The following is a 16,546-nucleotide window of genomic DNA, read 5'->3' on the forward strand; positions in this document are numbered from 1 at the left end:
GTAAGACACAACAGTATTTAAAAGGGTCTTAGAATTGTTGGTGTAATGATACTCACCTGTGTATTTTATCCTCTTGCCATCCGCTCCACGCCAATTGGCGTGAAGTCCTGGGGCGGGGTTTTGCAGGAGATCGCGCGCCGATGCACACATATCTCCGCTCGAATGACAGAGCTCCGCTCCCTCATCAGTCTCCCAGCGGCTATCGCCGCTAGGAGTAAGTTAGACGGCGAAACCGATGTCTATTTAGTCTGTACAGAGCTGCGTTCTGTGGCAGCGATGTACTGGGCACAGCTGTGTGACACAGCTGTCCCCCTGGGTGGCAAGGAAGTGATCTGCTGTCATAGGCTGAAGGGAGGGATAAAAAAAAAAGGGACATTTATTGTAACAATAAAGCAATAAATATTTATAAAAAAAAAATAAACATTGTGGGAGCGATCATAGCCCATCAACAGAAAGCTCTGTTAGTGGGCAGAAAAGGGGGGAGAGGGGAATCACTTGTGTGCTGAATTGTACGGCCCTGCAGCTAGCCCTTGAAGCTGCAGTGGCCTTAATTGTAAAAAAATAGCCTGGTCACTAGGGGGATTTAAGACCATGGTCCTCAAGTGGTTAAAATGGGGATCTAATTAAAAATACACTATGCTTACAGTATGGGTTTTAGCTCGAGTTCTCCCTGATCCATCTCCCTGGCGGTGGGTATACGGGACAGCACACAACCGGCGTGAATTCCTTTTTTTAAAATTCATTTTATTGTCTTTTTTTAATTAACTACTTGCCGACCGCTCTATGACTATTGGCATGAATGCGGTGGCTTCCCCAGGTCGGCTCATCGCCAATCGGCATAAAGTCCTGGGGGCGGAGATTGCAGGGGATCGTGCGGCGATGCGCGCGCATCCCCGTTTGTCTTCCAGTGGCCGCTATTGGACTGTTAGACGGCCGTCTATTTACATTGTACAGCGCTGCGATCTGTCACGGCTGTCCCCTTGGGAGGCATAGAGAGTGATCGGCTCTCATAGGCTGATGTCTATGAGAGCCGGTTGCTGGGATCGGCTGCCGGGGGGAGGGAGGGGAGTTACAAAATAAATTTAAAAAATTATTTTTACTACAAAAATAATACCAAATAAATAAAAACATACAAACAAACATACATAACAGTGATCAGAGCCCACCCACAGAAAGCTTTCTGTTGGTGGGCAGAAAAGAGGGGGGGATTCATTTGTGTGCTAATACGTACGGCTCTGCAACAAGCTCTGAAAGCTGCAGGGGCTTAAATTGTAAAAATAGCCTGGTCACTAGGGGGATGCAAGCCTAAGGTTCTCAAGCAGGGGCGTAACTAGGCCCCACCGGGCCCCCCTGCAGAATTTCAGAGCGGGCCCCAGCCCCGCTCGGTGCCATTTTGTGGGGGCTGGAGGGGTGGCAGCATGAGGGGAAAGCCTTGGCCACAGTCGGCGGGGAGAGGGGAAGTCCCCCCCCCCTCTCCCTCACCTCGGGGCTCTCCCCTCTGCGCACCCCTCCAGCTCCCCTCCAGCTACAAGTTACAGTGTGGGCAGCGGGCAGCGGCGGGCAGATACATACCTTCCGTGCGTTCCGCCACATACTCTTTGCTCTAGCGTCTGACGTCAATTCCGGAAGTGACGTCACTTCCGAAAGTGACAACAGACGCTAGAGCGAGGAGTATGCGGTGGAACGCACGGAAGGTATGTATCTGCCCGCCCCTGCCCGCTGCCCACACTGTAACTTAAGCTGGAGGGGAGCGCAGAGGGTAGAGCTCCGAGGTGAGGGAGAGGGGGGGAACTTCCCCTCTCCCCGCCGACTGTGGCCAAGGCTTTCCCCTCATGCTGCCACCCCTCCAGTCCCCACAAAACGGCCCCCGAGCGGGCCCCAGGTGGGGGCCGGGCCCCCCCATGGGAGCAGGAGCTGCAGGCCCTATTGTTACGCCAGTGTCCTCAAGTGATTAATAAAAATCATCTTTTTTTTTTTTTACACCCTTCCTCCCCCTCAACAGCCAATCTCATAGGCATCATCATTTCGAGCCCATCCAGGGGACAGCCAAGTGACAGGGCTGTCTCCAGTACAGCGCTGCAGTAGATTGCAGCGCTGTACAATGAAAAGAAACGCCCATTTATTTTCTTTTCAGTCTGCTAGTGGCTCCTCTCCGTCAATCAAGCGGGGAAGGGTGCGATCCCCTGCAAAACACTCCCCCAGGACTAGACGCCAATCGGCGTTATGTAGTCCTGGGGGAGCCACCTTGTGGGCCCCCAATCGGCGTTAGGCGGTCGTAAGGTGGTTAAGTAGTACTTTGCTTGGGAGTCGTCGGAGATCTTAAAGATCCGCTCCACCTTGAAGGTCGTTATTGCTGTGCGTCGCTAAACATCGTTCGTGTAATCGCACACACGTCGCAAGATCATGGAAACGATCATTTGTCGCTCAAAAAAATTGCTGGTTGTCAGCAAAATCGGCAGAAAAATCGCATAGTGGGTAGGGGCCTTATAAATAACTCACCATTAGTCCGTGCTCCATACTTGGGGGCTTATTTATAAAGCGTGACAATCAGAATTCAGAACAATGATTTTTTTGTTTTCCGTTTTAAAAATATGATGGCTCCTTTTATATTGTGAAATCTATAAAAGAACGATCTCTTGATTACTAGCGCAGTGCTTATCCTCACTTGTCGATCCACAACACTTGAATGCAGTAGCTTATCGTCATTATGGCCCAGTGCACACCAAAACCTCTAGCAGATCCACAAAACGCTAGTGGTTTTGGGTGCGGAGTACGTGATAAAGGCACAGTGCACACAGAGCGGATTTGGATGCGATCCGCCGGCCGCATCCGCCAGTTAATCCTCTGGTGCACACCGGCGGTTTGAGGCGTTTTCAGGCGGATGCGACCGGCGGATCCGCTCGGTGTGCACTGGGCCTATGTCTCACTAGAAGAAGTAGCAGTAGATGGCTCATTGATTTGAATTGTGGATGTGTATTGCTGCTTCCAAACCACTAAAATGGTGAATTGTCACTTCATTAATAAGACAACCACCACTTATTGCAGCGATCATAGGAAACCCCTTAGAAAAGTGGCTATCGTTTAAGCTGATCCCTCTTTTATAAATACGGCTATTTGGAGACCTCCAGTAAAATGGTGTTTTTTCTGCAAAATACATCTGCAGATTGTCACCTTTATACCTAGTCCCCTGTGTGTACTGAAGTTCTGATGAGATCTGCACACAGGTGCAGACCCGGATTTACATCACAGGAGCCTATAGGCACAGATGTCCTGGCACTGTAGACTTCGCCCTCCATGAACCTACAAACCCCCGCCAATCTGCACCACAAGTGAGCTGGCTGTCCCAGATGTCACTCTTCCCTTAGTAATCTTACCCGTCATAGGTAGCTACAAGTGCCCTCAAGCATTAGGTAGCCAGAGGTACCCTCAGTATTAAGTAGCTAGAGGTGCCCCTGACTGAAGGGAAATCTCAGCAGTGGAAAGCCGAGAACTGGGTGAGTAACCTCTCATTTACACTCTGCTCAGGACTCTGCATAGGGAAGGAGAGAGGGAGGCACTCTGGGAGGGAAGTGAGCCGCCTCTCCATCATCAGCCGCCTGTAGGCACGTGCCTACAGTGCCTTATGGGAAATGCATCCCTGCACAGGTGGTAAAAGCAGTGCATACAGACAATTTACAATCAGGAAGGGAAGCTAAAACTTTAGAAGCATTGACGAACGTTGAAGTACAGATCAGCACACTTTATGCATTCGATAACAGAATCAGGTCTTCTTCAGGGCCAGTTTACACGAACGCTTCCCCGGCGTTTATCGCGATGTTTTAGAGGCAATGTTTACCGGGATCTGCCGCCGTCCCATTCAAGTGAATGGGAGTGTTCCGTATCGGCTTTTGCAGGCTTTCATGAAAGCCTGGCGGTAGATCCCAGCGTTAGGTCTCGTCCCGAAAGCAACTTGTTGCTTTTGGAGGCGGTAAACGCTGAGAAAGAAGTGCAGGGACCCGAACTGCTAGTTATGAAGGCTTTACAAAAGCCTTCAAAAGCTAGCGTAATTACGTTGACGCCAAGGTTTGAATGCGACTGAACCAGCCCTAAAGGAAACCTAAGGTGAGAGGGATATGGAGGCTGACATACTTATTTCCTTTTTAATAATGCACATTGCCTGGCTGGCCTGCTGATCCTCTGCCTCTAATACTTTAAGCCAGGGCCGGGCCGAGGCAGAGGCGAGAGAGGCCCCAGCCTCAGGGTGTAGGAGGGGGCGCACAACTCACTCAGCTATCATTCCCCTATTGTATTTGAAGCAGAGAGAAATAAGAAAAGGGGATACATAGCAGTGACTGCAAGCCAGATAACTACAGATTAGGGTGTTGGGGGGTTGGGGCGGCTCTTAGTTTAATAGAAATCAGTTTGAGGTGGAGGGGCGCACTTTGCTGTCTCAGCCTTGGGTGCTGGAGGACCTTGTCCCAGTTCTGCTTTAAAGGGAACCTAAACTGAGAAGGATATAGATTTTTCCTTTTCAAATAATACCAGTTGTCTGACTCTCCTGCTGATCCTGTGTCTCTAATACTTTCAGCCACAGCCCCTCAAGAAGCATGCAGATCAGGTGCTCTGACTGAAGTCAGACTGGATTAGCTTCATGCTTGTTTTAGGTGTGTTATTCAGCCACCACTGCGGCCAAAGAGATCAGCAGGACTGCCAGGCAACTGGTATTGTTTAACCACTTCAGCCCCACAGTGTCGAAAACTTTATGCATCCAAGCAACGTTCACCTCCCATTCATTCGCCAATAACTTTATCACTACTTATCACAATTAATTGATATAGATCTCGTTTTTTCCGCCACTAATTAGGCTTTCTTTGGGTGGTACTGTCATGATATCACAGCTAGTTATGATGTTGGGATAATACAGAAGCCATATTTTCCCATTTTTATGTCTGCTGTGTATTATGTCAGATGTGTATGTCGGCTAAAGCCAGTCTGGCTTTGGGGGAAGCTGTAATTGTCTGTATGACAGGATGAAGTACTTTGAGTCTGTATTCAGTCCTCTGGAAGTTGGGAGCTGCTAAGGTGAGTTCCTTATGTAATTCGATAATGACCCCTCTTTTGTCCTGCATCCTGCAAAGGTGTTGCATTGCTTTGAACTCTGTATTCATGTAAACAGCTACCTGTTGACCAACTATACAATCTGGACTACCAGAGTCTGGGAACTTCAAAGGGCTAACAGGAAACTCTGGAATTTACATATGACAGTCTACTGGAATGTTGAAAGCCTTGCTCAAAGTTGTCACCTATCACCTGGAGTAAGGCAGTCCTTTTGATACAATTTTACCTGTGGAAATTAGATTTATGGGGAGAGGGGACATCTCCGCAAAGATCAAAAGCTAAAACAGGAAAGCTTTGAAGTTTGCATATCACTGAAACGATATGACAAACTGAACAATCTGGGAAGTTGGCTTATGTCTGGACTTGTACCCCCGGGCTACAAATCCAGCTATAAAACCTCAGCTAGGAGGGTTTAGAGTTGTAGTTCCCCGAAGATAGCAAAGACGCTAGAGCTGCCCCGACTACTGGTCGGAAGTTGCGTTCTCCCGCAAACAACGCTCTGTATACGTTGGTAATGTTTATTTCCCTTTTATTTCTGCAACCTGTCTTGTTGTGTACTTTTCACAAGTAGGACCGGCCCCACTCAAATAGTATTTATCAGCTCTTTTATTTAAGCAAACATGGCTAAGCAATGACAGACGCTGTTTCGGGCCAAGCCCTTTCTCAAATTGCAGCAGCCTCATGGCTGCTGCAATTTGAGAAAGGGCTTGGCCCGAAACAGCGTCCGTCATTGCTTAGCCATGTTTGCTTAAATAAAAGAGCTGATAAATACTATTTGAGTGGTGCCGGTCCTACTTGTGGATGGATGACTGAGGGTCTCTAATGGCACTGAGACCTTGACCAAGGCACACTCCAACGTTTTCTATTAGTGGTGCTTCTCCTGTGATTTTGTCTTCTGATATTGTTGTGTACCTTTGTAACTTTTATTTTGTAATTTTTACTTTGTTTTTGTAACTCTTTTTTATATATTATTTTCTGCATTGTTCCACTTTTTTCTGGAATATTAAATCGTTATTTAATAAGTTTGACTTCTGCTGTACTAAGCTAACGCTCATAGCCTAGAAGAGACTGCAGTGTAACTTGCATTACAGTGCCTGATTGTGCCTTGCTACTGTACGATTGTACTGTGTGTGGCGTTCCCGTATTCGGCCTAAAGCGCAAAGCTGACCCGAATACGAAAACGCAGATTGCGTGTTGAGCACTCGACAGCAGAGTGGAAGTGTCTAGCAACAGCTAGTGGTGGCAGTGAGAAGTGTTCTGAGGGGTCACAGCCTTGTGTCAGCTCGACTAAGGCTGCTTCCCCTCTCGATCTGGTTAAACCCGCAGTTGGGAACCGTATCTGCAGGCTTGCCGCAGGGCCGATTCCTGACAGGTACATTTTGCTAAGAATTATTTTTTTCTAAATCCATTTTAACAGGAAGATTAAGAAAGAAATGGAAAAAATTCATTATTTCTCAGTTTTTGGCCATTATAGTTTGATATTAATATATGCTACCGTAATCAAAACTCATGTATTTTATTTGCCCATTTGTCCCGGTTATTACACCGTTTAAATGATGTCCCTATCACAATTTATGGTGCCGATATTTTATTTAGAAATAAAGGTGCATTTTTTCAATTTGCGTCCATCACTATTACAAGCCCATAATTAAAAAAATATATAATAATATACTCTCCTGACATGCATATTTAAAAAGTTCAGACCCTTTGGTAACTATTTATGTTTTGTTTTGTTTATTAATTGTTTTTTTTACTTAAAAAATGTATTTGGGTAATTTTTTGGTGTGTGTGTGTGTGTGGGGGGGGGGGGGGGGGGGGGACGACAGCTAATTTTAAATGTAATATAATGTAACTGTTTAATAAAAAATGTATGTGTGTGTAGTGTACTATTTGTCCACAAGATGGCCACAGTCAAAAAAGTCCTGGATGCGAACGATCTCGCATACAGGAACTAGAAAGGGGACAGGAAATTTTTTTTCCCCCAGAAAGACGGTGGTCTCTGATAAGAGACCGTCGCTTTTTGTGCGGGGACTTAGATTGGTGAATTATTATTTTTTATTATTTATTGTATTTATAAAGCGCCAACATATTATGCAGCGCTGGACATTAATTTAGGTTACAGACAATATTTAGGGGTGACAAACAGCAATATGACAATACAGGAATACAAGAAAACCAGATCACACAGCACAGTATGAGTACAAGGTAATGCTTAGTCAGTCACTGGAGGGGAGCATGGAGATTAGGCAAGTTAGGTTCACTCAAATGCATAGCATGGGTGCACAGTAATGGAGGTGCATGATCAGGTAGGACACAAAAGGAGGAGGACTATACTCCCTATATTCCCATTCACTGATCGGGGGGCTAACGGCAGGCGGCGGGAGCGCATGCAATCGCGTGCACAGCGCAGCTGCAGCAGCACTTCCTATCTGGACGAACATATTCGTCCAGATAGGCTGAAGTGGTTATAAGGAAACATCCATATCCATCTCAGTTAAGGTTCCCTTTAAGCCATAGACCTTGAACAAGCGTGTAGATCTGATGTCTATAACAAATCTGACGGGATTAGCTGCATGCTTGTTTCAGGTGTGTGATTTAGACCCTACTGGCCAGAAACATCAGCAGGACAGCCAGGCAACTGGTATTGGTTAAAAGGAAATAAATATGGCAGCTTCCATAGGTCTCACACCTCAGGCGTCTTTTAATGCAGCTTTTTTACATGCAGATACTGGTAGCGTTTACCAATCAGGAGCTGGAAGCATATTCCAAAGCTGGAGCCGTGGCTGAGGAAGTCCTGGCAGCGATCAGAACCGTCATCGCCTTTGGCGGACAGAATAAAGAGATTGAAAGGTGAGGAATTACATTTTCTGATTTTTGTTATGCGAGGATAAAAACATGAATTTCATGGATCTCACTGTACATAGTTGTGCTGTTAACAAACAATTCATTTTATGGCTCGTTCACACCAGAGGCGTTTTTGGCCAAATTTAAGCGCGGATGTTTTTCTAAAACGCCCTGAAAGTGGCTACACCACGCTTCTCTATGGTGGAGTTTAGATTGGAGGTTTCCGTCCGCGTTCCGCACAGAAAAGCGGTGCATGAGCCATTTTTTTTGCCTCAATGGAAGGTATAGGAAAAATGCAAACGCTCACAAAATTGCTTTGTGCAGCGATTGCGTTCGCTTTTTTAAGAATAAATACATTGGGCTTGATTCACAAAAGCGTGATAACTGAGTTATCATGCCTAAAAGCTTTGCACGTGCAAACTACTTAGCACCCTAGTTAGCACGTGCAAAGCATGTTAGCACGTGCAAAGTGGCTTTTCACTGGCGTGCTAACACTTTGCACGCTTTAGTGAATGAAGCCCATTGTATTTATTCTTTTCCGGATCAAAGAGTTCACTTCCAGACTGACGTTACGAAGTGAAAAAAAGGAATCGCTTGGAAAAACCGCTTAGAAAAGCGGTTTACAAAAAAACCCCAAAAAACAACGCGCAGGTAATCGCCGGGAATCAGAAAGAAAAATCACGTCAAAAATCGCCAAACGGAGACGGAATGCAATGTGAACAAGGCCTCAAAGTAAGTCTTAACATGTTCCTGAAGCGGACACAAAGTTTCTAAACTGATCACATCCTCATGTACTGAGGCATGTGAGCTGTCCCACCTATTTCCTCATCCTGAACAGTTAGCTACAGCCTCACCTGGATTCAGAACCAGCCACTGCCCCTCTTCACCCACAGTTTGGCATCATTCCAGGGCCGGATTTACTATAAGGCAATGTAGGCGCGTGCCTACAGGCGCCTTATGTGGCAGAGGCGGCTCCTCTCCCTTCCTGAATGTCCCCTCTGTCACCAGAGCTGGAGGACGATGTCACTCATCATCCAGCGCCAGTCTGACAACTACACCGCATATACACCACAGGGAAGGAGCACAGTAGCGACGCCTCCGCATCAGGAGGGCGGAGAAAGGGGTCTTGGGGGAGAGGAGGCACCTCTCTCACATAAAACCCCTGTAAGCACAAGCCTACAGAGCCTTATGGTAAATCCAGCCCTGCCGGTGGCATAAAATACTATTTACCCCTCTAAGTTGTAGCAACTTGGGGTGGGAGAGCACATAATTTGGGTTCCGCCTATTTCTGACACCCGAAATTACATGTACAGGGGCGCAGAGCTATACCGGTAGCGTTGCAGCTATAGCCATGCCCCGATCAGGCACTACACGGCCGAGTCCATGTGCCGAGATGACCTGCTTGGAGAGGTAGAGGTTAGCGAGGGGAAGGTGATGGAGGTAGGTAACTCACTAGCAAGTTGGTCTTCCTCTACTGACCCTTTAATAGCAATTATTTATTTGCAGGTATGAAAAGAATTTAGAAGACGCCAAGGCCATTGGAATAAAAAAGACAATCACAACAAACGTCTCTATAGGATTCACCTATCTAACAATATACTCAGCTTATGGCCTGGCATTCTGGTATGGAACCACTCTGGTTATCCATGAAGCCTACAGCATTGGCGATATATTAACGGTAAGGAACCGGGTTGGCCAGGTTAAGGTCCCCTCTCCCCCGTAGTGGACAGCTGTTCCATTCCTCCTTCCCCCTTTTGTTTAGTATAAGTGCAGGGCGCTCTGTTATATATCTAGTCCACGCTGCATCTGCTCTCCTCTTCCTCTCAGGAGTCATGCGCTGTATGCTGCCCCTCTGAGGCTCCTGATAACATGACATGCATCAGTAGCCTCAAGATGTCAGCATGCCTTGCAGTGTGTGTATGCCTTCTCCTGGCATCAATGTCACAAATTGGGCAGCACTGTGGCATAGTGGTTAGCACTCTCACATTGCAGCGCTGGGTCCCTAGTTTAAATCCCAGCCAGGGTACTATCTGCTGGGAGTTTGTATGTTTCCCTATGTGTGCATGGGTTTACTCCAGGCACTCTGGTTTCCTCCCACATTCCAAAAAAATCAACTAATTGGCTTCATTCTAAAAAAAATTGACCCTAAACTAAGATGGACATATGAAACATGGTAGGGATTAGATTGTGAGCTCCTCTGAGGACAGTCAGTGGCATGACTAACATATACTCTGTAAAGTGCTGCAGGAGATTTCACCGCTATATAAATACTAGATAATAATAAACATAACAGTACAGCGGGCCCCTAAGTCCCTGGGCTCCCCTGCGGTGGATCATGGGAGCGATTGTTATACCACTTGGACACACTCACACAAGCTGAAACAGCCCTGTACTCGGGTCATGTGATCAAAATTTCAAGAAACGGTTAGCTGGGGAAGCCCCATGTCGCACAAAGCGATTGCTGAGCTATTAGAAGATATTTCTAGATATGTGCAAATGTCAATGGAACAATGGACATTGGTACTGCAAACTTTACTACATCGAAAATATGAAATGTATGGCTTTTTGTTCATTATTGAGTTATAGGCCACAACTATGAAAAAAACTAAATACATTTTTGTTTGGCTTGTTGTCCCCTGGTTTTAGGTGTTTTTTTCAGTGATGTTCGCTTCCTTTAGTTTTGGCCATGCTGCCCCCAACATAGAAGCATTCGCCACTGCGAGGGGAGCTGCGTACAGTGTGTTCACCATCATCGATAATGTAAGTGAGATTCCTGATGAGTGGAAAGCCCTTTTCTGTGCTGCGTGCCCAACTGCCACAGGCAGTGGTGTAGCAATAGGAGGTGCAGAGGTTGCAACCGCACCGGGGCCTTTGGGCCAGAGGTGGTCTCCCTTAACTGCAGTATTAGTTATTTTTTGGTCCTGTGCTGGTAAAAATTCCTTTTATACGCTCATGAGGAGGGGTGAGGCGAGTTCCACAGGCGGCAGAAGTGTGTGTAGGCGGGGGCACCGAGCTGGAGGGAGTAGCAGCCAGGAAGGGGGGCAGCAGGCACATCGGTGGGGAGGGGGGTCGGACCCCCCACCCCTCACCTGAGCCCCCTGGTCTGCACTCCCCCTCCAGACTGTACAATTATCAAGCACAGGGCGGGGAAGCAATGACTCACCCCCTTGACGTTCCAGCGCTGCGTTCCACAAGCTCATCACTTACTGTAATGCCTCCCCACCGCTGTGCCCGCCACCCCCCTTCCTGGCTGCTACCTCCTCCACCTCCAGTCTACCCATACTGGGGGCAATTATACTACTATCGGGGGGGCATCTTCACAAGTTTGCCTCAGGTGGAAAAAAGTCTAGAACCGGCCCTGCTTCTATAGATACTTTGAATAGTAGTAATCAATAACAAGCTGTTCCCCATTCCCTTCTTGCACCTCTGACACTGTGGTTGTCCTTGACAGGTTTTGGTGCGTTGTTTCAATTGTTATGTATAGAGTGCTTGGGGGGCCCAATGAACCTCTTGCACTGGCTCCCATAGCGCCTTAGCTATGCCACTGGCCATGGCCAGATTTGAGGCGAGGCCACAATGGCCATGGCTTCGGGCACCAGGAAGCAAGAGGCGGGTAGTAGGCTGGCACCCTATGGCAGTTAATATGCCAACCATGTAAACCGCAACAGTCACAAACCCAGTCCGTGGCTGCCTTGCTTCCACAGGGGCAAGCACTGCAGTATTGGTCCTGTGCTCCCCCCATCCTGTGTTGTGCTCCGTCCAAGGGCGGGGTAAATAACAGTGGGCCTTGGGCAGTAAAAAATCCAAATCCAGCCCAGGCCACCGGCCTAAATACCTTGAAATAACAGTCCATACAAAGCCTGACCTGCTGTCACCGTTACATATTTTAAACGCATTTGGATAGAATATATTGTAATGATAATACCAACGCTTAACTCACATGAGGTAGTTAGGGAGGAGCTGCCTGGGAGAGAAGCAGGTTGTTTCAAGCATGGAAACTGGGTGTCGCTACACACCCCACGCAGGGTAATTCAGGGTTTCTCAGTAGAGACACCCTTGAACAATTACCTCTAGTGTGTGTACTGTGGTTCTGAGTGAAGTTATCTTTACTGCAATGTAGAAAAACAAGGCCTTTCTTGTACCTCCAAAGCCTGGCAGATGTACCAGCAAGTGCGTCTCTAAAAAAACAAAGATGACATTTCTATTATTGATATTCAGTATTTTCTTATAAAAATACTTAAAGGACACAGAAGTGACATGATGAGATAGACATGTGTATCTACAGTGTCAAGCACACAAATAACTAGGCTGTGTTCTTTTTTTTTTCTTTCTCTGCCTGAAAGAGTTAAACATCAGATATGTAAGTGGCAGTTCCTTTCAGGACTGGGTCAGACTATAGTGTGACCCTCACTGATAAGAAATTACAACTATACACTTTCCTAGCAGAAATGGCTTCTGAGGCCTGGTGCACACCAAAAACCGCTAGCAGATCCACAAAATGCTAGCAGATTTTGAAACGCTTTTTCTTCTTTTTCTGCAGCGTTTCAGCTAGCGTTTTGCGGTTTTGTGTAGCGGTTTTGGTGTAGTAGATTTCATGTATTGTTACAGTAAAGCTGTTACTGAACAGCTACTGTAACAAAAACCGCCTGGCAAACCGCTCTGAAGTGCCGTTTTTCAGAGCGGTTTGCGTTTTTCCTATACTTAACATTGAGGCAGAAACGCCTCCGCAATCCAAAATCTGCAGCAGCCCGGGAGTATGCGTTTCTGCAAAACGCCTCCCGCTCTGGTGTGCACCAGCCCATTGAAATACATTACCCAAGCGGATCTGCACCCGCAAGCGGATCGCAAACCGCAGCCGAAACGCTCCGGTGTGCACTAGGCCTGAAAGCAGGAAAGAAATAAAAAGGGTCAATGGATCATAGATTAGCTCTGGCATACTTCAATGTGACATTGAGCAATCACAATACAACAGTAAAAACTTAAACTGTCGATTTAAATATAAAATAAAACCGTGGAATATCTTGAAAAGTCATTTTTAGGAGAGAGAGGATAGATACAATTGTTTATTTCATTCGTTTATTTTCACCTTCTGTTTCCTTTAATGAGAAATCTATTTTTTAGTTCTGAGATGCTAAACTAAAATGAACCACCATTCCCTTAATCAGAAGTATTTTTTCTATTTCAGGAACCAAAAATCGACAGTTTCTCTTCAGAAGGACATAAGCCTGACAAGATAAAAGGAGACATTGGGCTCAGAAATGTGAAGTTTACCTACCCCTCCAGGCCTGACGTCCAGGTGAGCAGTGGCAATTAGGACCCATTCACACTTGAGCGGGAATCGCGTGATTCCCGCTCATGGCAAACCGCTAGCGGTTTTGTAAAAACCGCTACACATTGTAGCAAGTGGCAGTGTTCAGCGGTTTGCCGGCGATTTGCTTTTCGCGATTGCGATTAGCGTGCAAAGCACGCTAATCGCAATCGCTCCAAAACCGCCGCATTGTCCAGGGATTTTTCCGCGTTAATCACGGGAAAATCACTCCCGCAAAACGCCAGCGGTAATCGCCGGCGTTTTGCAATTATAGGTGTGAACGGGCCCTCAGGGCCCTGAAACACCGGAGGGAATTTTTTGGGTCGTTATTTGTTAAAAAGCGCTTCCATTGACTTGCCTTAAAATCGCTGCAAATTTTTAGAAAATAAATCACAATTGTGCCTATTTTTATGCAATTTTACCGTGATTTTATTGCAAATCAATGTAAGGGAAAACTACTTGAAAAACGCTCTCTGGTGTGTGTCTACAGCCTCAAGGTGCATACACACATCAGACTATAGTCTTTGGAAAATGAAAGATCACAGACCAATCTTACCATTCTTCATGTAGTATGAGAGCCATGCCTACACAGTCTATTCTATGGAGCTGAACTCCCCATCAGAAAAAAACCTTTGCAAGATGCTGCACACACAGATGCTGCACAGACACAAAAGATCTGTAGCTGCTAAAGATCTGTTCCTGCCAAAAATCCATTCCTGCAAATTGCAATGATAGTCTATGAGATCTGCAGATCATCATACACACATGATTTAACTGACATTCATCTGCAGATCAGATCCACCAGGATTGATATTCAGATCTGCGGATCATTGCTTGATCTGCAGATGAATGTCAGTTACATCATGTGTGTATGATGATCTGCAGATCTCATAGGTTATCATTGCAATTTGCAGGAATGGATCTTTGGCAGGAACAGATCTTTTGCAGATACTGATCTTTTGGGCTTGATTCACAAAGCGGTGCTAACTGTTAGCACGCCTGTGAAAACCCCCTTAGCACGTCTAAACAAGCTTTTCGCGCATAAAACTTTATGCACGCAAAACTTTATGCGCGTAAAACTTTACGCGCGTACTGCACAAGGCGCAGGGCGCTCCGCGCGAAGTGCCCATTAAAGCCTATGGGACTTAGCGCGCATAAAACTTTACGCGCGCAAAGTTAGCGCGCGAACTGATTGAGAAATCCGGTGCTAACCTACTTAGCACCCTGGTTAGCACGTCTAAAGACTTTAGACGTGCTAAGGAGGTAAGCACCGCTTTGTGAATCAAGCCCTTTGTGTCTGTACAGCATCTTTGTGTGCAGCATCTTGCAAAGATTTTTTTATGATGTGGAGTTCAGCTCCATAGAAAAGACTGTGTAGAGTATGGCTCTCATACTACATGAAGGGTGGTAAGATTGGTCTGTGATCTTTCATTTTCCAAAGACTATAGTCTGATGTGTGTATGAGCCTTTAGGGATGATCAGTGAGATGCAAATATTGAATGCAGGGTTTATGGTCATTTTATATGCAAATCTATGCGCTTGAAATGGACCAATCTGTTTCCACCGAGGTTTTTTTATTGATTGGTCCATTTTCAAGCCACATATATTTGCATCTAGAATTTACATAATCCTCAATGAACTCAGAATTATTTGCATCTCACTGATCCTGCCTACTGGCGATTGCTTCATCACCACTGGTCACCAAGGCCGGATTTATACTTTTAGCACCCCTTAGCCAACATTGTTACTTTCGCTCCATATACAGCAGCTTCCCCTGGCATGTGCAGGCTCCTGATTGCGATTTTGTATTGCGTGTTTACTATGTTTTTAGTGCGCTTTTACCTTTTTTTCTTTTACACAGTTTTTCATGCATTTTGCGTGCGTTTGCGGTTCGCTAATGTAAAATGAAAGTCTATGGTAACGCATATGCATTTTTTAATATATACAAATCACTAGGAAGACAACAGAAAGCAGAAACACATTAGCGAGCTTTCATTTTTAATTAAAAACGCATTAAAAAAAGCATGAAAAATGCAATGCATATGCATTACCATAGACTTTCATTATGCGCGTTTTGCCAGCCTGCAAATGCAGCACTACCAGAGTCTGCGGAACGCATACTGTACAGACGCAGTAAAACGCAGCTTCTTCTGCGTCCCATAGACTAACATTGCTGCATAGAACACAGCGCTTCCCGCTACGCTAGCGTTTCTGCTATGTATGCACCCAACCTCTATGTGTCTTCCCTGTTCAGTCGTCCCTCTTTTATGTCCAGCCGCCCCCTTGGGCTGCAAGTGCCCGAAGCCCAAGTTTTTGTGGTCTTTCCAGAAATCCGGCCCTGCTCGTCACAGTGAAACAATAATGCTTTCTGAGCAGTCCATCATTCATCTCTGTTCTGTCCTCACAGGTTTTAAAAGACCTTAGCTTGGAAATTGGAAGCGGCCAATCTGTGGCCTTAGTTGGCAGCAGCGGTTGTGGTAAAAGTACGGTCGTGCAACTCATCCAGAGATTCTATGACCCGGAGGAAGGCACGGTGAGTGACGTGGTTTTGTGGCAGTACCTCTTTCTCCAGCTCTGTTGTGCACTGATGCACTTATCTGACCACAATCCTTGATTTTATGCGTACAATGCTTTGAGACACACAGTCACTCACCTAGAAAATGCATGCAGAGCAGGTGTCCTGATTTTTGTCTTCTGTCCCTGTTCTGCATACTGATTCTAGGTCTGTAGAGCCATGAGGAAGATCATTTTAAGCAAACCTGAACGGATAATAAATATATTATTATTATTGCTCGTACAAGTAAAAAGGCCCACCCCATAAAAAACAGGTGCTTGGACACTGCCCCCCCCCCCCCCCCCCACAACACATGCCTGCCCCTCACCCTGTCCAAAGTCTGGAGTTACAGCAGACGCAAGGACACAGAAGGACGCAGGGACAGGGGTTTTATCCTACCTTCCAACCTTTTGAGATGAGAAAGAGGGACACTTAAGCCACGCCCTGGGCACACCCCTGATCACGCCCCCGTCACACCCCTAGTCACGCATACCATAAAGATTTCATAAGAAAAATAGGTACTTATCCGTTAGCCGGGCGCATCCGGCAGGTGGCGCTAATTACTATTCCCCCTCCAGGCCGACACGGATAGTAGGGAAAGCTGTAACTCTGGTGGAGTTTTGTCGCCACCTAGAGGATGCGCCCGGCTAACGGATAAGTACCGAAAAATATGTTGTTTTATAATTTAAAACACACTGGTCCTTTCTATCCTGGTTCATTTTCCTTCATATTAACATTTTAAA

General features: G+C 46.2%; 1 protein-coding gene across 4 annotated transcripts in view; it reads left to right on the forward strand.

Annotated features, from left to right (window-relative positions):
• Positions 1–16,546, forward strand: part of LOC137518138 (ATP-dependent translocase ABCB1-like) — a 100,984-nt gene that overhangs the window by 26,346 nt on the left and 58,092 nt on the right. For all 4 annotated transcript variants that reach the window (XM_068235524.1, XM_068235519.1, XM_068235520.1 and 1 more), the window contains 5 exons: positions 7,823–7,947; positions 9,448–9,619; positions 10,588–10,701; positions 13,127–13,237; positions 15,657–15,782. In XM_068235524.1, coding sequence (XP_068091625.1) covers positions 7,823–7,947; positions 9,448–9,619; positions 10,588–10,701; positions 13,127–13,237; positions 15,657–15,782 — 648 coding nt within the window. The remainder of the gene's footprint in view (positions 1–7,822; positions 7,948–9,447; positions 9,620–10,587; positions 10,702–13,126; positions 13,238–15,656; positions 15,783–16,546) is intronic.

This window comes from Hyperolius riggenbachi, chromosome 5 (assembly GCF_040937935.1).
Source record: "Hyperolius riggenbachi isolate aHypRig1 chromosome 5, aHypRig1.pri, whole genome shotgun sequence".
Classification (NCBI taxonomy): Eukaryota; Metazoa; Chordata; class Amphibia; order Anura; family Hyperoliidae; genus Hyperolius; species Hyperolius riggenbachi.